The sequence below is a fragment of the Ochotona princeps genome, chromosome 4 (genome assembly GCF_030435755.1).
Source record: "Ochotona princeps isolate mOchPri1 chromosome 4, mOchPri1.hap1, whole genome shotgun sequence".
NCBI lineage: Eukaryota > Metazoa > Chordata > Mammalia > Lagomorpha > Ochotonidae > Ochotona > Ochotona princeps.
The window spans coordinates 13,795,609-13,821,422 of NC_080835.1; the positions used below are offsets into that span (position 1 = coordinate 13,795,609).

Sequence of the window (25,814 nt, forward strand, 5' to 3'; positions counted from 1 at the left end):
AACTAGAAATGTATTTATGTGTACATAATACATTAAATATTAGCTTTATTTAAAATGTTTTCAAGTTACTTTCAGGGCTATGTAACACACACATATATGTATATGTCATGAGACTAATAAGACATGAATTTTGAAATTAAAAGAAAAGCAATTCTGGTTTGAGAATTCACTTGTTTGTCTAAGTTCTGAGGAATAATCCATGGACTGGTGCTGTGGTGAAGTACACTGTGCCTTTGCTTCTAGCACATCCCATTGGGTGCTACGAGCCTATTAGAGATAGTGAACCAGCATATGGAAAACTTCTGTCTCTCTTTGTCTCTGTAATCTTGCCTTTCAAATATAACTAGAAAAATAAAACTTGGAAAAATCAGTCTGTGATTGGATAAAATATTAAAGAGATTTATAAACTTGCTTCAAGATGTTGAAAATATATATTATATATCATATACCATATATTATATAACATAATATTTAATATATAAATATTACCAATATATCATATATTATAATATAATATATAAATATTACCAATGAAACTTAAAAGTTTGAGATTTGTGATTTCTAGTATTAATTGTGGTAGTGGTAGGTGAGGCCACTGCCAGCAGTGACATTTCATATTGGTGCCTGTTAGTTTGAAATAATATGCATTTATCTGGAAAATTGAGAATGGAGAATAAAGGGAAATAATATCTGAAGAGAGAATGATTAGAAATTTCCTTCAACTAAAGGAGACTATCAGGACACACATACACATATAAACATGTGTTATGTACACATGACAGCAAAACCATGGAACACAAGTTGCAAAGAAAGGTGACATATTTTAAAAGCTTATCTATTTGAAAGGCAAAGGTTACAGAGAGAAGGAGAGACAGAAGTCTTCCATATGCTGGTTCACTATCCCTAATAGGCTCAGGGACCAGAGCTAGGCTCATCCAAAGCCATTAGCCAGAAGCCAGGAGATTCTTCAGAGTCCCCACAGAGCTGCAGGCGCTCAAGCACTTGGGCCATCCTCTGTTGCTTTCCCAGGCTGTAAGCAGGGAGCTAGAGCAGAAGTGAAGCCTGTGGGGCACAGGGCGGCACCCAGTGGGATGTGCTAGAAGCAAAGGCACAGTGTAGTTCACCACAGCACCAGTCCATGGAACATTCCATGGCCAGAGCTTGGTTAGTGTGAAGCAAGAAATCCGGAGTTTCTTCAGGGTCTCCCATCTGGGAGTATCGGCCGTCCTATGCTGTCTCACCAGGCTGTGTTCAGGGAGCTGGGTTGGAAGTGGAACAGTCAGGACTTGAACCATTGCCTGTGTGGATGTTTGTGCCTCAGGTCACAGGCTTGGCTGCTATGCCACAGTCTTGTCCTGAGAGATTCTTTTTTTTTTTTTTTAAGTGAAGAAGTTAGTTTGGAATGTGGGCAAGAAAAATTTCTACACTGCCCTCACTGTTTCACTAATGAAGAAACAGGATTATGCACTGAGATTCCTCCTCCCTCTTCTCTCTTTCTGTGTTTATTTCTATGTGTAGAGACATATATAAATTTGTGTTTCTATTTATTTGTTTATGTGCACACACAAAGATAAAAAATAAAGTTGTTTGCGATCTACTGTAACACAAGTATAAGTTAATACATTCAAAGTAATGTTAATTAAAATGATAACAAACCTTTTCCATCTCACTGTTTTAATCTGATGTGGGTCCTCCCATGTGTCATGCACCCTATGAAGCAAACTGCAGCTCTAAAGTCAACATGAGCCAAGGCCTTCTGAAGACCTGCCAGTGCTGACACTGCCTTGTCCCCGGGCCACAGGGTGCCACTGAGCCTGGAGGTCTCCAGTTCTGGCCCAAGGCTATCCAGTAGACAAGACCATGCAAGTACAGCTCAAACTGCCGTTAGGACAGGAATTCCTACCACCTGACATAGATGAGCATTTACATAAGGGAGGAGACACTCATGGACTCTGACCAAGGTCTTAGGATGGAGACCTTCCTCATCAGTGCACTGTATCTTGTCTAGCCCACTGGCCTGCACTCTGGACTGCTCTAGTGGGAACCATTCAAACTTTTGAGCATCAAACACAAAATCGTTTATGAATAAAATAGAAAATGAGAAACAATAGTCTGTATGTTCTCCTTGAAATCTGTCTCTTTCAATTTCTGTCATGATGAAATTAGCCAAGCATCTATAAACATTTTAAAATAATAATTCTCTATGATGCTGTCTCAAAGAAAAAAATAATAATACAATCAACACTTACATGTTTTCTATCCACTATTGCTGGGAGTATAGACCAGGGCAGCCACTCAGGAAGTCAGCATGAGAGTACTCAGACAGCTGAGAATTGATCCAGGTATCTGACCCAGCTATGACCCAGTATGACCCAGCTATCTGACTCCTGAGAATATATACAAAACTGTATTGTGGGAAATCATTTTAGAAAAGAAAGGAGGAACAAAAAGAAGTTGTCTATTTTCTGGGACTGGCGCTATGGTGATGTAAGCTAAGCCTCACCTACGGTGCCGGCATCCCGTATAGGCACTGGTTTGAGTCCTGGCTTTTCCATTTCCAATCCATTTCTCTGCTAATAGCCTGGAAAAACAGTGGAAGATGGCCCAAAGCCTTGGGACTCTGCACCCACGTGGGGGACCCGGAGGAAGTTCCTGGTACCTGCCTTTGGATTGGCTCAGCTCTGGCCATGGTGACCACTTGGGGAATGAACTAGTTGGTGGAAGATTTTTCTCTCTGTATCTCATTCTCTGTAAGTCTGCCTTTCTAATACAAATAGAAAGTTCCTGGCTCCTGGCTTCGGATCCATTCAGCTCCAGTTGTAACTGTTTGGGATATGAGGCAGCAGATGAAAGTCTCTGCTTTTCTCTGTAAATCTGATCTGCCTCTCAAATAAAAATAAATAAATCTTTAAATGAAAAAATGCCATTTAAGATACTGCCTTCTTTATATGAGTGGCACAGTTAGAATCCTGTCTCTGTGATTCTACTTCCTGCTAATGCACATCATGGGAACAGCAGGTGCAACTAAGTTACTTCTATTCCGGTCACCTAAGCGTGAGATTTGAACTGAGTTATGGGTTTGGACTCACTGAGCCTTGACTTTTGCAGGCATTTGGGAAGTGAAACAACAAATTATAGTTCTATACTTATCTCTCTGTATCTCTTGTTGTTTCTGTCTTTCTAATAAATTAAAGCAAATTATTGCTTTAAAAAATGCTGTATTTAACGGTCCTCATCTTTATGCAAGGTGAGGACTTCAGCTACTAGGCTACCATGCATAGCCCCCAGCTCTCTTAATACTATTCACAGAAATACTACTCACAATAAGATTTGAAGAAAATTGTGCAAGTGTTAGAGTTGTTCTCATTAGTTTGAATTTAAAACTTGTTTTTTTCAGTGTTTTATTTCCATATAATTTGGTTATTTCTATATAATAATTGAAGGTAGTTGAATAGATTGCATCCACATATTTTCTCTGAAGTGAAATTATTGAGCATGTATGTACATCCTTAGATATTTGAAAAAAATGTTGAAGACAGTACCTTTTTAATTCTGTAGAAAGCAGCAACAGAAAACTGCTAATAAGGCATACCACATAGAAATGTTAAATGGAGCCAGGCGTTTGGATGCAGGGGGATAAACCACCTCTTGGAAAACCTGTGAGTTCCACATTGGAGAGCCTGGGGTTTCTGCTTCTAACCCAGTTTCCTGATAATGCATCCATTCCTGCCACCCATGTTGGAAATCCTGGTGGAATTCCTGATTCCTGGCTCTGGGCTGGCCCAGCCCTGGTTGATGGTCTCTCCTTGTCCCTTTTCTTCTCTCTGTCACTGCCTTACAAATACATAAGCAATTCTTTTAAAGGGCAAAAGGAAAAGGCTCATAAATGGTCGACCTTGATTTAATAAATGCCAAATATAAAACATTTTTGTTTACCCTGAAATCATTGGAAGCAAGTTTATCAGTCGTTATGCTTACCATATGGTAAATAGATCAATACCATGTTTATCATCTTATGTAGATTGGTAGATAACTTTTAAGTGTTTGAGGCATCCTTCTATTGTGAAAAATTGTTGGCAATAAACACTGCATATTTATAATAAAAGTTGCTTTTTTTCAAACATTGGAAAAAATCATCTTTATGATCTTTATGAATGTGATGCATTGTTTAGTATGTAAAAACATATATAGCCCTGTAGTCGATATTGTTCTAACTCACATAGGCATGTCACAGATGGATAACACTGTGTAATTACACTTTTATATTTGAAACTGTTTCATAGAATCAGACATGATTGGTTGTTGCCAAGGGCAAGGAAAATGGGTTGGTACTAATTTAACAACATAAAAAAATTGATTAAAAAGATGGATATATTGAGTAGATTTTCTTTACAATATGATGTCTAATTAATAGTATTGCATTATACATTTAAAAGTCTGTAAAACAGGCATGCCTCATCTAGAATGTTCTCATGCAATGAGAATGAAAACAAGGAAAGGAATAATGAGCGAAAAAAGGAAGGAAAGAAGAGAGAATGCAAGAAAGGAAGGAGGGAAGAAGGACAGAAAGAGGAAGGAGGATTGATAAATTGGACGCTCTGAACAGATTTTATTTGGATTTCACTAAGTCCTTTTATTTTCTTAATTAATGCCGTGTTTCCTTTCCTGAATCTGGTTCGTGTTACCGTATAATATTGCTAGTCATGTCTTCAAACCTTTCTCAGCTTGTCAGGTTTTCAATCTTATCTGTTACAATTTATCTTGATGGATCTTGGGTAGATGTCCATTAAAGGTACCCACATTTCATATTGCCAGTAACTTTTCTTACATCCAAGTGGGATTGTGTGCTGTGGCATAGTGGATTAAGCTGCTGTCTTTGATGCCAGCATCTCATGTGGGAGCCAATCCAAGTCCCAAGTGCTCTACTTCCTATCCAAGTCCTTGCTGACGTACCAGGCAAAGAAGTGCAGGACGGCCTGAGTGCTGTGGCCCCTGCACCTGCAAGGTTCAATCTCTGTAACTGTGCCTTTGAAATGAATAAATGAAGCTTCACTTTGATGGGATTTCACCATCCCACCATTGTATGGGGGGTGCATGACATCCATGTTTCGCAATGATGATAGTCATCCGCTGAGGCTGCAGGTTCATTTGCCAGATTGTGAATGTGAAATACAGTTAATATTAGCTACTTTTGAATTATTATTCACATTTTCTTATTTATATGCTATTATACTGAGTTTTTTCAGTATACAATTTTAATGATTCAATTCTTAAAAGTAGTTAATGGGGAGTGTTTTCATTTTCCAAGTAGTTTGTTTTCTCTTGTGAAATTCATCACTGGTTCATGATCACACGGTGGCATCATTTTATCCAAGAAGCTTTTGCATTTTCTTTTCCTCACACATGCGTTGGTTATTCAGTGGCACACTTTTTTGACTCCATAGTGTTGTAATTTTTTGTTGTTTTAATTTCATACCTGTTGTTGAAGTTGTTTCATAGCTTCTCATTTTTTTATGGTTTCTCATTTAAGGAAATGTATAGTGATGGCGTAATAGAGACTACCATATCCAGATGTGAAGATACAATGCAATATGCATACCTATTCCAAATCAAAGATGGACTCTTTATGAAACTGTTGGACAATCTGGACAATGGGATGCTGGACTGTCTGACATTGTCTGTACCAGCAATGTAAGGGCACACTAAAATAACAAACTATGGAATCATGATTCCTTATGAAGGACTATACTCTTGTAACAATGCGGGGAAAATCAGTTGGGGGATGGGTAGGTTGGGTTGGGCTGGGGAAATCCCAGACCGTATTGAATTGTACCATAAAATTTTTTGTAAAAAAAGTAGTTACTCGTGATGTAATCCTCCCCTAAGATTCAGCAGATGCACTTATTATAATGACACAAGAGACAACATTTCAACTAATTTTATGCTAGGTGCCACTGAGAAATACACTAACCAAAACCCTCTGGGATCTCTATCACCCATGAGCCCATATACAAACCCAGAGTTTGATAAGAGTTTAGACTGTAAATTTAGCTTTGTTGCTGCTGTTATTTATTGTAATTAGTGAGTTTTATTAGGTTCTGGAAATAAATATCCGTTTACTAGCATATTGTTGATAGGAATTGCCTCTTTTGTTAAAAATTTCCAGTTTGTTCCTCCTAATGAAGCTTGTTTTTTTCTCTTCAAAGAAGTTCTTAGTGAATTCATCAAGTGCTGCTTGGTTCAGGTCAGTTTATGTATCTATTGACCCCATTCAAATCAAGTGAAACGCACAGGTGCCTTGGTCATAGAAATTACCCAGATGTTAAATAGATTCCTTTTATGATCAGGTGCACCTTTATGTATGTTCTCAAGTAATGAAGGCTTCTTCTGAATTAAATTCTATTTTCAGAAACTGTCAGCAATGTTACTATTGATAAGTAATTAGGAAGAGTCAGAAATTCAGCTGAAGTCTTCTGACTTTTAAACTTCCTAACATAGTTTTGATTCATGTACAGTCCTAATTATAAATGGTGGCTACAAAATTCTTTGACATATGTACGGTTTAAACAACAAGTCTTTTTTTTTCTGAATTTTTGATTGTGATTGCTATTGACCTAGTATGTTTGCCAAGGAGCCAGAGCACAGAAGTAGGCTTTTATCAGTAACATCCAAAATTTGAAGTTATTAAAACAATGTGAACAGTAAGTGGATATTTGAAAGGAATCCACTTGGGCTGGTGTGGTGGCTCAGTGGGTTAGTGTGCCACAAAGGCCCACCTGCTACTCTAAGGAGGGTGTTCTGATAATCCGCAGGGGGGGGGGCACAGATTCAGTGGCTCCTACAGTTGAGTCATTGGCTCGGCACTTATTTCAGGCAAAGCTAAGACAGAAAATTACACCTATGTGTCTGCAGCAGCCTCATGCCCTTGTCTTCATTTTTGTTTCATATTAAGGGTATTTATTTTATTTAATCAATCATTGTGTTCACTTCCCTATCTTCCCCATATTTTCTTCATAATGAAACAGAAATCATTACCAATTGGTTAAAAAATTTATGATTTTCATTGTTATCATAGAACATGTGCTTGGGAAATACTATTGGTATATTTATTTTTCTGTGCTATGGAAAAAAGTAGAGATGGATTTCAAAATCTTTGGAACCAAGAAGATCTTAATTACACTTTATCATGAAAACTCTTAAGCGGTTGAGTGTTTTCTCTCCTGCTGGTTCCTGGACTTTATCCCAAATCACCATCCTGGGGACGTCTGGTGAAGCCATCACTATGGGCTTCAAAGCAGAATTTTTGATTCAGAAGATTGATGAAGGTATTGGTTTGGGAATCACTTTTTAGGGTCATTTTCATTTCATTGCTTTCAGTAACCCATTATCTTTGTTTGTTTCTCCTGTCTATTCAGTTCTGATTTTAGGATTTTTTTTTTTAATTTTAATCCAATAGGAGTCACAATGTTATCTGAAGGCAATCGAAGCAGCAGGCCTCACTTTACTCTCTTGGGATTTTCAGAATACCCACAACTCCAGGTTCCACTCTTTCTGTTTTTCTTATCTACCTACACAGTCACTGTGGTGGGGAATCTGGGGATGATAGTGATCATCAGGATCAACTCCAAGCTTCACACAGTCATGTACTTTTTCCTTAGCCACTTGTCCTTTATTGATTTCTGTTTTTCCACCGTGGTCACACCGAAACTGTTGGAGAACTTGGTTGTGGAAGACAGAAGCATTTCATTTTCCAGTTGCATCCTGCAGTTTTCTTTCATCTGTGTTTTTGGAGTAGCAGAAACCTTCATGTTGGCAGTGATGGCCTATGACCGCTTTGTGGCGGTCTGCAACCCCTTACTGTATACTATTGTGATGTCCCGGAAGCTTTGTGTTCTTCTGGTGGCTGGGTCTTATGGATGGGGGATTACGTGTTCGATTACCCTCACATATTTTCTTCTAACATTGTCCTACTATAAGTCGAGCATCATAAACAATTTTATCTGTGACCATTCTGCAATTGTTTCCGTCTCCTGCTCTGACACCTACATGAGCCAGATGCTATGCTTTGCTTCTGCTGTGTTCAACGAGGTGAGCACCCTGATGATTATTCTCACGTCATATTTATTCATTTTCATCACTATTATGAAGATTCCTTCTGCAGGTGGCCGCCAGAAGACCTTTTCCACCTGTGCTTCCCACCTGACTGCCATCACCATCTTCCACGGAACCATTCTTTTTATTTACTGTGTTCCCAATCTTAACACGTCTTGGCTCTTAGTTAAAGTGGCATGCATGTTTTATGCAGTGATGATCCCCATGCTGAATCCATTGATCTATAGCCTTAGAAATAAAGATGTGAAGGACACATTAAAAAGATTAGTTGTCACCTGATCAGATTGCCACATGGTTTGATCATTTTAGGTTTAGTATTTACTTCTGAAAAAAATATTGACCTATACTAAACTAGAGATTTCCCAACTTTGGAGGTATAATTAATAATTCAAATGAACTAATATGATAAGCAGTAGTTGTACCTATCTGTGGTGTCAAATGGATATGTTGGTATATGTTCACTTTGTAGAATATTGAAAGCGTGTTCTTTTGATATTCCCATCACATTACATGCTTATTTTCAATGATGAAAACTCTTGAAATGTGCTCTTTTTGGCAATTTTGAAATATAAAATGTGTTATTATTAACTGTGATCGCCATGCTGTGAAACATATCACTAAAACTTTCTTTTTTTATTTATTTACCTGTAACTTCTACCCTTTGGTCAATATCTCAATTTTTCTCTTTTTTGGCTATCAATTTTTAACTCTGATTCCATGCGCTTTAGATTTTAATTATAAGTTGTATGTATATAACTATGTATATATATATATATAAAACAATATATACAGCTATCTAACATCATATAGTATGTTAGGAACACTGTATATGGTTGGTGGGAAAATGAAAACAAATAAGATTGCTTTATGATTCAATAACTAACTTCTGAACACAGTAATTGTGATCAGCATGTTGATGAGACACCTTCCATGTTCATGTCAGAATGACACAGCACATAAAAGCAACGGATTACTATATGACCTCGAAAAGATGGTCTGTCATTTGTGAAAATATGGATGAATTGGACGACTCATTCCACTGAACTATTTTTCTGTTTACTTACTGAGCTCTCTGTTCAGTGGAACATCAAGTCTTTGACTATATGTACATGAATCATAGGTCATCTCAAAAAGTAAAAGGCGGGAAGGCGTAAAGAAGAAAGAGAAAGGCACAGTGAAGAAGGGAAGAACTGTCATTATGTTATTAGAACTATATTGATGAACTACTTTTAATTAGTTTTTGTATTAATATTAAATTAATATGGTAAATTGTTAACCGTGTTGCAGTAATTATTACACATTTGCTGTGGCCCTGAGAATTGAATGTACCAATTCCTTAAATAAAAGATAAAATTAAAAAAAATGTTAGTGCAGGGAGGATTTTGCTCTGCAGCTGTCTTCTCCTTTCTGGTATAGAAAACCATGTTTAAATCACCAGAGTTAAAATGGAATAAGACAATGACTGACAGTGAATTATCTTTAATTTTCCTTTAATTTCACTTAATTGAAAAGGCAGAGAAATTGTAATAGAGAAACACAGAGACAGGGGCAATTCAAAGGGATAACTTCTACACACTGGTCTACTTTCTGAAGGCACACAAAAGCTCAGGCTCAACAGGATGAAGCCAGAAGCCAGACACTCTGTCCAGGTAGCCCGTGGGTAGAGGGGCCTGCTGTCACCTGCTGTCTTCAGGGATTTGTATTAGAAGCTTCTTGATCAGAAGCACAGCTAAATTTTGAACCTGAACACTATGATACTGGATGTGGCATCCCAAGTGCCATCCTAACCACCGTGTCAAACGTTAAATTCCTGAAAACAAGTTATAGGGTTAGCTCCTGCCTAAGACCTCATTTTTCAAAATAAAGATGTAACAAAGTTTTTCAGAACAAGAGTGCTAAAAGAATACGTCTTCAACAAACTTGTACCTAAATAGCTCATCAGGGAGATTTTTCTAACAGAAACACATGAGAAGGATCTTGTACATGATTATAAACTACGTCAAATTTATCTACCGAGTCACACTTGAGATGAACTGGGAGCCATAGGGAGGCAGAGATAGCAAGTTCAAGGAGCTTGCATCCAGTGAGGCTCATCTTTCCTCTCTCCTCCCTCCAGTTCTGCGGTTATCTCCTGCTTGCCCTAAAGACAAGTCAGTGTTAATACGGACAGTGCTTTCGCTGGAACAAATGCTGCCAGCAAAGCAGAGAGGTGTTCTTCCCTTCAGCTTGCAGGGAGAGTTCCCTCAGTCCAGCATTAGATCTATCTGGTCTCTGACATTTTGCTTTTTTTCAGTGGCATGTCGCTCCCTTTTCATCCCTGCTAGTAACGTGCAGGCAGCAGCACTGGCTCACAGAGAAACATCAGAGTCCAGCTGACTTTGAAACACAAGCCTCCAAGAATCTCAGTACTAGATTTAATGACTCTTTTCTTAGGGCATAAGGTTTCTGAGTATTGATTTTTTCATGTTCTCTGGGGACTCAATCCGAAGTTTTGCTTTTGTGATATTTACCCTATCCCTGTTATAGTACAAATGGAAGATTTTATAAGATGTTTATAAGGTCTAGTAAGAATGACCTCAACAACTCAAGAATCTTCTAGAAGAAAAGATAAATAGATAAAGGAACAGTGGATACTGCATATGGTGGTGTGATTTCCTGATGCTAACTGGTGTAGGTACACTGAGAATACAGAATATCCTTCTGGAGTAGTTTTCATCTAGCATTATATACACTGCAAGTGCTAGGGTAAGACTTCAGATATGACAAGCAGAAAAAATTTACATTTGATGTGTCTGAGGTAAAAAATGGGCTGCCCGATTAACCATAGGCACTGAGAGATGAAGAAATGTTGATTCTGTAGCAGCGTAGTGCAATGAAGTGTGTGCTGGACAGCTGGCTGTAATGTAACGATTGTAGTTTAGTAAACCTCCCTAGAAAGAAACTGGATCTGAGAAGTAGAGTCAGATAATGTGAAAAAGTAAGGGGAAAATATACATAATATATGGAGCTCTGGCTATGCATGAATGAGGGCTGGGGAGAGAGAGAGAAGTTTCTGGAAATCAACATTGATGACTAAAAGGGCATCTATGTGTGCACATCTGCCCACCCTGCATCTTGCTTTGTTTTTCAGACTTTTTTCAGTGATAAGGTGGTGGAATATAATATTGCTTAGTCATAGAATAAGGCCAAGGTCATTAAGAAGCAAGTTTTCTACAACCCTGTAGAATAGTTTTCTATTTGTCTTCCAAAAACCTACATCATGCAACTTTTGAAACTCAGGATCATCTTTGAATTCCTGTTCACCATTAGCATTGTATCTGACTGCAACCATTTCCTTAACTTACACATGACTCTATTTCCTTATTTATATACAATATTAGGCTGTTTGTGTCACAATGCATCAAGTTATTTGGAAATTAAATCAATTCAAGTTCCACTGCTTGACACAGAGTAAATGCCATGTGCCACAGATCCTTATCATTGTTACAGTTATTATTTCAGTTGTTATTACAGTTGTTATTACAGCAACGATCAAGTTGCTAGCTGAAGCTCCACTCCCCTATGTACTTTTTCCTTAGCTACTTGTCCTTGGTTGGCTTCTGTTATTTCACTAGCATCACACCAAAATTTTTAGAAAACTTGGTTGTGGAAGACAGAACCATCTCCTTTTCAGGATGCATCCTGCAGTTCTTCTTGACTTGCATGTTTGGAGTGGCGGAAGCAATCATGTTGGCGGCGATGGCTTATGAAAGATTTGTGGTCATTCATAATCGTCTGTTCTACACAGTTATCATGTCCCAAAAGCTTTGTGCAGTTTTGGGTCCTGCACATGGGGTGTAATCTCTCTCCTGCTACTCACTTATTTGCTTCTGTCATTATCACTCTGTGGGTCCGACATCCTCGGTAATTTTGTCTGAGCAATCCACCATTGTCTCTGCTTCCTACTCTGACCCCTGCATCAGCCAATTGCTCAGTTTTGTCGTTGCTCTAGTCAGATGAGTAGCCTGGTAATCATTGTCACTACTTATAGTTTCACCTTTGTCACTCTCTTAAAATGCCTTCTACTGGTGGTCAGCAAAAAGCTTTTTCTACCTGTGCCTCCCACCTGCCTGCCATCACCAACTTCCATAGAGCTATCATGTTTCTTTATTGCGTTTGCAAATCTAAACATACATGGCTCATGGTCAAACTAGGCTCTGTGTTTTATACAGTGATCATTCCCATGTTGAATCCTTTAATTTAATCCTTTAAGGAGAGTGTCAGGAAGTTACTGAATCGTGCAACACAATTTTCTGAAGTTTCATATTTCCCAAGCCAATTTAAATGATCATGTTGTGAACTGTTCACTATTTCTAATAATGATGATGATTCCAATTATTTAGCCAGTTCACTACGCAGAATTTGAAACATATCATAATAAAACAATTGATTAATCTTTTGATTTTTTTCATATTAATGTTTAGCAAAAATAATTGTGGGTGGTACATGAAGGTACACATGCATGTGGGTGGGCATGTTCTCTAAGCCATGCGTGTAACTCAGAATCTCAGATGTGACTACATTTGGAAATGTTATCATAATAGGAATGAATAGATAAGGAAGGAGCTGAGATTGCAGTGAAATTTGGTAAGCTTTTAATTCGACTAGCTCACTCTTAATGGAGACAGTAAAGAGCAGAGCGCACGCAGGGAAGAATAGCATGATCCAAATGAAATGAAACCAGCATATGAGGGTTCTGTATCCCCATGTTTATAGCAGCTCAATTCACAATAGCTAGTTTATCAATTCAACTCAGATGTCCATCAGCTTATGACCGGATAAAGAGAATCTGGTGGTCTGGCGACATGGCATACCAGGCTAAGTCTGCTCCTGCAGTGTTTCTTTCTTTATTTCTTTCTACTCATTATGTTCTGATATCTTTAAGTAACAGAGTATTAAGCTTGTGATTCCAAAGTGAAGTAAAAATATACTATTTTAAAATTTAGTTTTTAAAAAAGAAACAAGTATGAAGGTGGGGATGTGGGAAATGAAGGAGGAAGGGTGGTTGGAAGTATTGTTATGCTCCTAAATCTGTATCATGAAATTTATTCACTATATATATACATATATATATATGTATGTATATATATATTAAAACCTGGGAACGATTTTAAAAATAATAAGAATAAAGAATTGGGCCCAGTACTGTAACCTAGCAGCTAAAATCTTCCTCTTGAATGCACCAGGATCACTATGGGCACCGGTTCTAATCCTGGCGGCTCCGCTTCCCATCCATCTCCCTACTTGTGGCCTGGGAAGGCAGTCAAGGACGGACCAAAGCCTTGGCACCATGCACCCGTGTAGGAGACCCAGAAGAGGCTCCTGGCTTCAGATTGGCTCAGCTCCAGCCATTGTGGCTGCTTGGGGAGTGAATCAGCAGATGGAGGATCTTCCGCTCTTTCTCTCCTCCTCTCTGTATATCTGACTTTATGATTAAAAAATAGATCAATCTTTTAAAAAATAATAAAGAATAAAGAAAGAAAAAGGTAGTAGATTGACAATTTCTTGCTGTTGGCTAAAGGGGAAGGATTCTCTGATAATGAGCTCTTGTGGCAGTGTGAGTAAATTCTAACCTTGGAAATGCTGGCAACAGAATTTGCCTTGTTTTGTCAAATTTGTGGCCATGTTCTGCTGAGCCCCGGGAGACCTGCTTGCCAAGCACACATCAGACCACAGAACCCGTATCTTTTCCCATAGTATTGACTTGGTGAAGTGTTTTCCAACTTCCAGTGAGTGTCAGAATCAGGGAGTGAATCTGAGCCCACAGAGGAAGCGGGCTGCTCCTGGTCAGCAATGACGAACAGGGGGATTCACAGTGGAAAGCAACATTTCTCTCTTGTTCCTCATTCTTCCTCATCAGGAACAACCTGTACTCTTATTGTAGCCCAGGAAACAATGTTACACGTGATGAATAAATATCATCTAAGACATTTTTTATGTTACTTGCTGAAAGATTATCAAGAAAATTGAAAAAAATGTTATTAATCTTAATTTCATAAACTCATGACTCAAACTTGATTCTGTAGTTATGCTAGCAGTGAACATCATGAGAAATCTCACAAATAGTTATATAACTGCTGTTTTCCTTATAAGATTGATCTTCTGGTCATTACATATTTAACTTACATGTAACTGTGTTGAATCAAATGTCTGCTAAATTGACTATTCAAAGACAGATGTTCAGTACAGCAGTTCCTACAGCACTTGGAAGTGCCTGGGTTCACCAGAATGACTGGATTCATGTCTCACTCACACTCTGGATTCCAGCTTCCTGCTAATTCAGACTCTGAGGGACAGCCGGTGATGGTTCACTTAGGTCTGTCCCATCCACATGGGAGTTGAGTTGACTTGAGTTCCTGCCTCCTAACTTCTGTTTGACTCAGCCCTGGCCGTTGTGAGAATTTCAAGAGTGAGCTTGTGGCTTCAAAATCTCCCATATTGGATTATCTGGATTTGATAACTGTCTCTAGCAACAATGATGACTCAAATAATTAAATTCCTGCCATCAAGATATGACACCTGGCTACAATTTCTGGCTTGGGCCTAATCCAACACTGCGTGTCAGATCCACTTGGAGAGTGAACTAGTGTGTGGAGAATGATCTCTCCCCCTCTCTTTCTGTCTCTTTTTCTCTGTCAGTCATTCTTGCAGATAAACAAACCTTTTGTTTAAAAAAAAAATAAAGAGCAGTTTTCAAAACTCAGTATAAACCGGAGCAGGTGCCTTGGCTCAATAGGCTAATCTTCCACCTTGTGGTGCCAGCATCTCCTTTTGGGCACTGGTTCATGTCCCAGTTGCACTGGAACTGATCCAGCTCTCTACTTGTGGCCTGGGGAAGCAGTGGAAGAAGGCAAGTCTTGGGATCCTGCACACATGTGCGAGACCTGATGTAGGCTCCCGGCTTCAAATCAGCTCAACTCTGACCATTGAAGCCATTTGGGAAGTGAACCAGTGGATGGAACACCTTCTCTTTGTAAATCTGCCCTTCAGATAAATGTAAGATAAACTATAAAATATATGTAAATCATTTATAAGTGCTATAAAATGCAGATTCTGTTAAAAAACATTGTAAGCCTTTAACAAGACTAGAGACTGACCACTTTCATGATATGTCCACATCACATTTGGTTGTACTTTAAATAGCAAGAATTTAAACAAACTTATTTTTATTTCGGATAAAATTCAGCTTATCTAGAAACATGTTGAACTATGTTTGGAGTTAATAAAACCCATTCTAGAAATTTTCACTGATGGTATGTTGGAGCTTTTAATGGACTGGGATGATACCCTGCTGGCTCTGTCTTCAGACCAGAGAGGGTATACCTAAGAAGCCGTTGAACTTGACTGGACAATAAGATGCTGGACTCTATGTTTGGTATATGCTTCCAATGGGGGATTCTCAACTGAACTTGAACTATGGTTATGAAACAAGGTGGAGGAATCCACCATGGCGGAGGGTTTGGGGAGGGGTGGGGAGAATCCAAGTACCTATGAAACTGTGTCACATAATACAATGTAATTAATGAATTAATAATAAAAAAATAAAATAAAAAAATAAAACCCATTCTAAGTCATCTCCTTTTTTCTTCCACATTTAATTTTCTACATTTAATTTTAATGTGAAATTTTAGTAATCACCCATGTTTCACAATAGCTCGAACAATATTTAACTTTGTATTTCAGAATAATTATACATTTACAAAGCAAAAGTTATGATTACAACAAATGTTTCCCTTAAGACTCATATTCTGGTTTACAGATTGTTAATAGTATATTAGTATTATATATTTGCCACAATCTTGGCTAGAGAGAAAGGAGGAGTCAATGTTTTAAAAAGCTGATATATTTAAATCTGAGAAATCCTCATATGAAATCTATATACCTGCCCTTTCAGAAAATTTATTTACATTGTTTAAATTTCTACAGTCAGGAAGCTATGGCTTTTCTAAGGGGAGTCATCAAACTGAATTTTAAATATTACCAGAGGTATGCATAAATGTCTGAATAAGTGCTATCAGTCAAAACTGATTTGTTTAGAATAAATGTGTGCTTGAACATGATTTGACACCTGTGATGACTTTTATAGATTTATCAATATAGTTATGGAACCATAAAATCTGAGAAGCAATGTGTTCATCTAAACTTTGGAAAATTATCTGTGAATTTCCTGTTTTTCTTGAGACAATATTAAACATTTTAGTCCTGGTAAGATAAATAACACTTTATTCATCATGGAAGCAGGGGTTAGGTGTAACCTATTGTTGGTCATTCAGTCTCAGCCTGGCCCATAAAATGTCAAAAACTTTACCAGAAAATAAAGTTACCTATTTACTTGGTATGAAAACACAAAAGATTTGGGGCCCGGCGTCGTGGCCTAGCGGCTAAAGTCCTCGCCTTGAAAGCCCCGGGATCCCATATGGGCGCCGGTTCTAATCCCGGCAGCTCCACTTCCCATCCAGCTCCCTGCTTGTGGCCTGGGAAAGCAGCCGAGGACTGCCCAATCCTTTGGGACACTGCACCCGCGTGGGAGACCTGGAAGAGGTTCCAGGTTCCAGGCTTCGGATCGGTGCATACCTGCCGTTGCGGCTCACTTGGGGAGTGAATCATCGGACAGAAGATCTTCCTCTCTGTATATCTGGCTGTAATAAAATAAATAAATCTTTAAAAAAAAAGAAAACACAAAAGATTTGACTTGTAATTAATCTTAAAGACACTTTGCATAGCACTCCTGTGCCATATACACTTTGAGGACAATTCTACATGGTATGTCTCGTGGCATAAATCATGCTGTTTCCATGGACAAATGAGCCTGTGGCTGTTTTCTGTTGTTTTTGCGCTCACTGAAAATAAATGATCTTTTGGGTAACTTTATAAATATGCTGAAATAGATTGCCTGAATTTGGTACATGTTACCTCCAAACTTCAGAAAGCAGCTGGATTTGGGAGTTTTAATTCAGTATGTGTGTGTTATTTCGGCTTTATTTAAGAGCAGGATTTCCAATTTTGTGCAAACAATATCTGAGAGCCAGTTTCTTGCTCTCAAGTATTCTGTCGATTTTAGTGACGTTCTAATCATTGCAGATGGGACAAGAGGCCTGGAGTTTACCTTAATGATCTGTTTTGATGCTTCTGAGCAGTAAGATCTGATTGAGTCTCCAGAGTTTGAGTCCCCAGGGCAATCTAGTCTTACATAGCAGCCTTCCTGCACCAGTTACACTCACTCTACAGAGGGACAGGGCTTGGTTGCCTGTTCCTCTGTAGCAGGTAAGTTCATTCAAATTTCATTTGCAACTAAGAGAACACTATTCTAATATTTTTCTGCAGTTCTTTCTTTGATTTTGATGCTTCTATTACCACTGTAAAGCTTATCCAATTTGCGTTCAATAATATTAATGAAGGACATTAATATTCTTGATAATACTGACATTAGCCCCATTCACCACCATTTCACGAAGAATAGAATAGATTTGCTGCATGGAAATGGACAATTATCCTGATTTTCTTTATACATGCCTTCAATTGAAGCATACATTTCACAATAATGAATACTACTTAGCCTTAGCTGATTAAGTGTGGACCCCTCAATAGATGCATGTGTGACAGTGTGACGTCTAAGGTACAAAAACTAACCCTTATATTATAAAGTCTAATAAAGTACACACTTCATACTGGGGAGTCAAAGCAGGTGACTGGTCTCAACACCTCAGTCATTAAGAAATTCAGTGAGTGAAAAATTCTTAAATAAATTTTCACTGTGCAAACACAGAATCATAAATATTTTGCTGGATTTGTGTTTATATAAAAGCTAAACAGAACAGCACTGCCTGCTGTTCTTTGAGGTGCACATAACACATTTTCTAACTCCACTGGATTATGTATTTATGTATTTGCTCACATTTTTCATTAATAATGCATTTGCTTTACTACTTGCTAATGTTAGATGCACTAATGTTAGCTAGTGCTGATATTTTTTTCTTTTTTGTTTAAATGCAAGTGCAGTTGGAAACACCAAGAAACCTCAGAGACTCAACTTGATAGCATGAGGTAGGTTTTCAAGGAGAACACTAAGATGAGTAACTCTCCTTTTTCATTTTTGTTTTCTTGATTATGCTGAGTCATAATGTAATTGTCACTCACCCCCACCAATCTTCTCCTTGTTGACTGGCTGCCAGGAATCTGAGTGTGAAGATCACCTTTGCCCTCCTGGGTTTCACAGATTACCCAGAGCTCCAGCTTCCTCTCTTCCTCATGTTTCTCTTCATGTACATTATCACTGTGGTAGGAAACTTGGGGATGATAGTACTCATCAAGGTTAGCCCCAAATTCCACACTCCCATGTACTTTTTCCTTAGCCACCTGTCATTTGTCGACTTTTGTTACTCTTCCATCATCACTCCTAAGTTGTTGGAGAACTTGGTGGTGACAGACAAAGGCATCTCATACTTTAGCTGCATGCTGCAGTATTTCCTGTCCTGCACTGCTGTAGTGACCGAGTCCTTCCTGCTGGCAGTCATGGCCTATGACCGCTTCGTGGCCATCTGTAACCCTCTGTTGTATACAGTGGCTATGTCACACAGGCTTTGTACCCTACTAGTTGTTGGATCCTACCTCTGGGGTATGTTTGGTCCCTTGGTACTCCTGTGCTATGCTCTACAGCTAAACTTTTCTGGACACCGTGTGATCAACCATTTTTTCTGTGAATACACTGCTCTTATTGCTGTCTCAAGCTCAGATATACACATTCCGCATCTATTGCTTTTCGGCTTCGCCACATTCAATGAGGTGAGCACACTACTTATCATCCTCACGTCCTATGTCTTCATTTTTGTGACTGTGCTAAAAATCCGTTCTTCCAGTGGACGCCGCAAAGCCTTCTCCACCTGTGCCTCCCACCTGACCGCCATCACCATCTTCCATGGAACCATACTTTCCCTTTATTGTGTGCCCAACTCCAAAAACTCTCGGCAAACTGTCAAAGTGGCCTCTGTATTCTATACTGTTGTCAACCCCATGCTGAATCCTCTGATCTACAGCCTGAGAAATAAAGATGTGAAAGATGCCTTCCAGAAACTAATAACCACAAAAGTGCCACATCATTGAATTAGCATCCAGAGATACTGTCAGCTGTAGTGAGCAACCGGAAGAAAACTTAAAGTGTTTTAAAAGTCCTTGCCGTGTGTGAGGTTTTTCTAGATGATTTAATGTATAAATTGATATCAGAAACCAAAGAAGCTTGATTATGGGCTAGTTTTGCAGGATTCTGAGGTAATTCCACAGGATTTCAATCAATTAAAAAATGTTTATCTTTTAATTCTTAAAAATCAACCAACCACACACACACACACGCAAACTTCAGATATCATTTATTTTTCAATGTTGTGAATGAAATTATCGAGAGACTGTCAATTGACCATAGAAACAACTTTTCTGATTTGTTAATAGATTGATCTTGAGTGCCTGGCATTTGCAGTTTTGCGATTTAAGAGGTGTGTCTTTGTTGGGAAACATGGATGGATATGCTCTGTGTTTAAAGGAGGGATGGTTCCTCATTGATATCCTTATTCTTAGAGTGATGTGAACTCTACAAATGGAAACTCTGTACTTAAAACAATCGTCATTCTGTAAGAAGGACATGGGGCACATGCAATCATATGTGTTGTATAGATATGACACAGGTACAAGGCACTAGTGTAGAAATGGTGGGCGCAGTGGAGTCAAAGCAAGAAATTCAGCCTGCTGATTTAAAATTAGGTACCTTTTTCCATAGACATCATGAGGCTCATTATGTTCTTTAGGAAAAAATAGTCCCTGGATTGAATCCATTGCTTCTTGATGCTGTTTGTTTATTACTCATCAAAATGTTGCAATTCCAGAATTATCAGGTTTAAAAGTTTGCATAAGTGCTGTGTAGTGTATGAATATGAATAAAAAATTGTCCAGGATATTGAAGGGTTTTATTTCAAAGTTTCTTTTCTAATGTTTATATGATTAAGCAAATGAGGATATCTGATAATACACAAAGCCTATAAATATATAAAGTGTAGTTCCACCTGGCTTTAGAACTCATACATTTAAAATAAGTCAAGGTATGATTATGAATATTAATACCTTGGGCAAAACGTTGGTAAGCAATTTTAAAACGAGATATTCAAGCTAACACTTTCTGAACGAAGAGATCAGGGTAAACATCGTTGGATGGCGGGTTGCTAATCAAGGTGCATTACCTGATGGATGCAACTGTCTGTAGGAGTAGGAAGATGAAAGATTCTTCTCTGAAAGAGGGAAGGAGCAAACCACTATTAGCAGATTTTAGAGTTCAATAACCATTTCAAGAAAACAATGAGAGAACATGTTAAATGAACCCGATTCAATCAGAGAAATATCTTTGAGACAATCGGTGAAATGTATACATGGACTGAGTGTTGAGTGATGTGAAGCTGTATTATTGTTGTTATTGATTTTTTGGCATGAGCGTTGATTCAAATTTTTGTGAATGGTTACACTCAAGTGGAGGAGATTGGACAGGAACCCACACCTGTCTGGGATGCTGGTATTACAGGTGGCAGTTTAGTCTGTAATGTCATAGCACTGGCCCCATGACTCAGTGTTTTCACAAATGTGCGCTTTCAGAATAAAGAGCACTCAAGGTGGTCTTGTTCTCTAGGACAGAGCAGAAGAACACCTGGACAGGAAACACACTGGAGGAAGGGAAAAGTCGTTGGCTCAAACATTCCCTGTAGTTAGTTGTTTCAGAGCTACAGCGTTGATTGGCGTATTATATAACTTTTGCATGTTGAAGTGACCTAAATGTTTATAGTCACATTGATAAACATGATTGTATAATCCCACATTTGTTCTGGAAACCTGAACTTCTTTGCATAAAGAGAGCTTTACAGGAAAAAACATAAGCAGACAGGTTCACTCACTTTTCTATTATAGTTAATGTCACTTTGAAATATTTATAGTGTTTCGTTTTTGTTTTTAGTAAGGGCATTTGGGAAGCACGGGACATCCCCGTCTATTGAACAGCTGTGAAGAAATATTTTCAAGGGACTGTCCATCTGAAAGTTACTTGCATTTTACTCTTCCTTTCCCCCAAAACTCCACACTTTCCCCTCATTTACTTGCATAAGTAACTCATTTTACAATTGGCCATACTCAGTATCACCTCACTGCTGCCTTGCCTGCTCTCCTTCCTGAAAATGACATCTGCAGTTACACTTCAATGTACTATCATTGGGCCCAGTGCGATGACTCAGTGGCTACGTCTTCACCTTGCAAGTACTGGAACTTCATACAAACACCTATTTGTGTCCTGGCAGCTCCACTTCCTTCCAGCTCCCTTCTTGTTGTCTGGGAAAGCAATAGAGGATGGCCCAAAGTCTTACGACCATGCACCTATGTGGGAGACCCAAAAGAAGATTCTGGCTCCTGGCTCTTGGCTTCAGATTGGCTCAGCTCCGGTTGTTGTGGTCATATGGGGAGTGAACTAACAGATGGAAGATCGTTCTATCTCCCCTCTAGCCATAAATTTTATCTGCCTTTCCAATAAAGAATAGTAAATAACTCTTTAAAAACAACAACAAGAAGAACAACAAAATGAAGCAGCATAATTGCTAGGGCATAATAAACGTATATGTAACTTTTAAAAAGACTTAGCTATCATCTAATTAATTAATTAAGTAGGAATGTAGAGTGGCAGGGAAAGAGGGAGAGACACACCCTAATGGCCCCAATAACCCAGGGTTAAACAGGCCAAACCCTGGAGCTGAGAATTCCAACCACGACTTGGGCACCTCTGCTGCTTTCCCATGCACATTGGCAGGGCTCTAGACTGACAATAGGGTCGTGGATATTTAGTCTGGTTCTCTAATACAGTTATTGGCATTGTAAGGGGTATCTTAACCTGCTGACCCACAATCTGATGCACACACCATGCTGGCCTCCTATTAAATAATGTCCTATGATCTTTAAGTGCTGCTTTTTATAGGTAAAAATAAATTTCTTCTCCTGTGTCTCACAAAGAAATATAACTTATGGATTTCTGGCATTGCAGATGGTAGCTTTATCTGCTACATGACCATGTTGGGTCCATGAACCATAATTTAAAAATACAGCTTAATTATTTTGAGTACATTAGACATTAAACTTTGGTTTTAGGAAAGTTCTTCCAGAATAATAGTGGTTTGTACATTATTTTACTGAAAAGAACTATTTGAGAGTAAATTTAAGGGAAATGCTTCCAGGCAAGGGAAATACTGGAAGAGAGGGTGATCCGGAAGGAGAATGTTAGGAGAGCAGAGTTGCTGGAGGAGACAGCAAGGGGAAGGAGCGACAGACATGATGAGATTTGATGGAATTTGCTCATGAATATTTACTTTGACAAAAACTTCTGCTTGAAAACATTTTCTTTTAAGATTTACTATTCTAATTGGAAATGCAGATTTATAGAGAGGAGGAAGAGACATGGAGAGAAAGATCTTCCATCGCCTGGTAAACTCAAGTGACCACAATGATCAGAGCTAAGTTGATCCAAAGCCAGGAGCCAGGAGCTAGGATCCCAAGACTCTGGGCAATTCTCTACTGCCTTCTCAGGCCATAAGCAGAGAGCTGGATGGGAAGTGGAGCAGCTGGAACATGAACAGGTACCCATGTTAGATCCTGACCCTTGCAAGGTGAGAATTTAGCCCTTGCATCATCATGCCAGGCTTTAACTTTCAATAAATAATAAATTCATGACATTTATATACTCACATTCTTCTAACACACCAAGTTTGCTATATGGGGGATAAGTGTTCAGCTGTTTATTAATTTCTGTAATTGACTGTATTTTGTAATTATGGAAGAGTATGAGAGTCAGCACATGACTATAGATGGTCTTAATAAAATCTAATATTCAATATAAAATATCTTTTAAAATATTTTTAATTATTTTTATTGGAAAGTCAGATATACAGAGAAGAGGAGAGACAGAGGAATATCTTCTAACAGATGATTTATTCCCCAAGCGACAGCAATAGCCAGAGCAGAGCTGATTCGAGGCCAGGAGCCAGGAGGTTCATCTGGGTACCTTACATGGGTGCAGGGTCCCAAAGCTTTGGAATTTCATCAATTGCTTTCCCGGGGTACAGGCAGGGAGATGGATGGGATGCAAGCAGGGTTGCCAGGACATGAACTGGTGCCCATTTGGGATCCCGGTGCTTGCAAGGTGAAGGTGTTAGCTGCTAGGCTATCACACCAGGCCCATAAAATATCTCTTATTGCTATAATTTCCTCCACAAGCTCTCCAGTATGTTATAATTACATCAGATAACTCTGATTTATTTTAATTGCTTACTTTGTGACCTCAAGAGACCAGGGTGATAGTCTCCAGGGCTCATGTCTCCTAGGCTGTGACTCTACATATAAGCATGCACAAATCACTCTCAGATGGAGGACTTCCTACATTTGCCATCACCAGGTTTGTACTTAGATTGTAAAGGCACATTATTTCCATCTTGAAAAGAATTTTGTAGGAAATATATTTACCTTTACATTAGGATTGCGTTGGGAACAGATATGTGAAGGCACAATGAACAGATGGTGCACTCTTGCGAGGATCTGTCTTTGAGGACTTGTGCAGCTAAGACCCTCAGCAGTCCCGTGGAGAACAGCTGGGGTCAGGGAAGAGAACAGCTGTATGAACCTGAGGGATGTGTGTTGTCTCGTTTCTTTGGATTTTGGAGAAAATAATCTTAGCAAAATGAACAAGCAATTAAAATAAAATCAAGTAAAATTGAGTGGACTCTAAAATGTATCAAAGAAGCCATTCTTTCTTGTATTTATTTATTTTTTAAATTTACTCATTTATTTTATTTAAAAATATGGAATGCTTTAATAATTTGCATGTCATCCTTACACGGGCACCACGCTAATCTTCTCTGTATTGTTCCAGTTTTAGTGTAAGTGCTATCGAAGTGAGCACAGAGCCATTTTTAAGCTTATACGCAATAAGCACAAACACTGAGACCAAAAGTAACTAGTTTTGGAAGCAGAAACCTGTAGAAAGGATTTACATTTTCTTTTGAATTTCTTTAACTCAAAAGTTTAAAACGTTTAACTAGAAATTTAATTATAGCCTTTGGATTATTAGAGCTATCACATTAAAAATGATACTGTTTTAATTTGTTCAGTGCCTAAGATTGTTGTAATATGATAGAAAGAAAAAATATGACAATTACCATGTCTGGCTTTCAAATATTTCTCAGGTTTGATTTTAAGAAGATGATAATACTTCACTGAAGGTATATTTAGTGCTCAAATTCATAGAGTATAGGAGCAGATCTGGGCCCTGGAGTAACTAGATGTTGCATGTGATCTGATAACTTTCTTGAGGGACTCTGAAATCTGCCTTTTCTATTGTGTGACAGAGACATCCTTAGTAAGAATAACAGAGAATCCTGGCTGGGACTGCATCTGAGGGCTTCTGTATTCCAACAGGAAAGGATATAACTCTCTCAGATAACCATTTTCTCATGAAATATCTCCATATCAGAGCCATATTTCATGTTTTTAATCCCTCAGGATGACCTAGAGATCGAACATTATTCTAGATGTCTTGAAGTGACAGAATAAAAAGCGACACAAAGCAGTTAGGAAATTTTTAGATCAGAACCTTGACTGGAGTTAGCCATTCCTTGTTGACAAAGGTCTTATTCTTGAAAAACCCAATTCTTGTTCTTATGAATCTGACATGCATGGTGCTTTCTGGTGTAGCTCAGCACATATACTCTCCATGTTCTTATAGGACTAGTGATTGATTAGCGCACAGTGTGATTGCTAATCAGGAGAGCGTGGTAGCATGAGGTGCTCCAGGCGATTCTGGTGTAGAGTGGAGGCACGCCTGTGAGTCCCGGATGAGAGCTCTCCTGGTAGACCTGTGGATTGCGCTTCATTTGCATATCATTAGGAATGTTAGCTTTTCTCTTCTACTATGTCAGCTCTAAATTAAGAAAGCAAGCTAAGGTATCTTTAGATCTGTTCCAATCTTAAATTTCTCCCACATGGAGGAAAGAGAGAGAGTTGAAATTACTTGAATTTAGGAGTATACTTTCAGAAAAAAAAATAATAAGTAAACTTTTTATCAGACTTACCAGTTCAAAAATGAAAAGTGCTATATGGATTTAATGTCACAAGCATTAAGTGTAAGAGTTCTCCGTTTTTAAAATCACTATGTGAATACTTGATATACAATTAATTTGCTTAGGTATTATTGATTTTATTGCTGATTAAAGTATTGAGGTTTCCTACCATATTACGTTAGGTTTATTTCTCTTTATTTGGAATGTTTATGGAGAGCTTAAAAATATTACATGAGGATTTGATTTAAAGCACCCATTAATTTGCTTTAATCTCATTTTCCTACATTTGTACCAAACTGTAATTGAAACTTTAACATTTAATTCAATAATTGTTTTCTCCCAAGAAAAATAAAATCTTAAATGATCATAGTATTTCAAAGTTTAGATTTCCAGAACATCTTGTATGAAAAATACCAAGAATCTGACACCGGGAGTCCACCTCATTCTGCAGACTAAGGGAAATCAACCAGAGTTTATTTCTGTACTCATCATGACGTTTCTGTTTTCAGGATTAAAAACTTTCACAAGCACAGATCAGAAACC

General features: G+C 38.3%; 2 protein-coding genes, 1 non-coding gene and 1 pseudogene across 3 annotated transcripts; 3 read left to right on the forward strand and 1 right to left on the reverse strand.

The window, feature by feature from the left end:
• The first annotated feature begins 5,113 nt into the window (after nt 1–5,113).
• On the forward strand, nt 5,114–8,391 carry LOC101521711 (olfactory receptor 5D13). The gene is made up of 2 exons (XM_058662457.1): nt 5,114–5,129; nt 7,478–8,391. Exons 1-2 carry the CDS (start codon nt 5,114–5,116, stop codon nt 8,389–8,391), a joined length of 930 nt encoding a protein of 309 aa, XP_058518440.1.
• A 1,340-nt stretch (nt 8,392–9,731) lies between these two features.
• LOC101523359 (olfactory receptor 5D13-like) lies at nt 9,732–12,355 on the forward strand (annotated as a pseudogene).
• Nucleotides 12,356–18,315: 5,960 nt separating this feature from the next.
• On the forward strand, nt 18,316–19,251 carry LOC101525489 (olfactory receptor 5D14; the record flags this gene model as incomplete). The annotated part of the gene is made up of 1 exon (XM_004599881.2): nt 18,316–19,251. A coding segment is annotated over one exon (936 nt), but the record flags the coding sequence as incomplete, so codon positions are not given.
• Nucleotides 19,252–24,008: 4,757 nt separating this feature from the next.
• On the reverse strand, nt 24,009–24,115 carry LOC131480260 (U6 spliceosomal RNA). Its single transcript, XR_009245381.1, has one exon. It is a non-coding gene; the product is annotated as a U6 spliceosomal RNA (small nuclear RNA).
• Nucleotides 24,116–25,814: the final 1,699 nt, after the last annotated feature.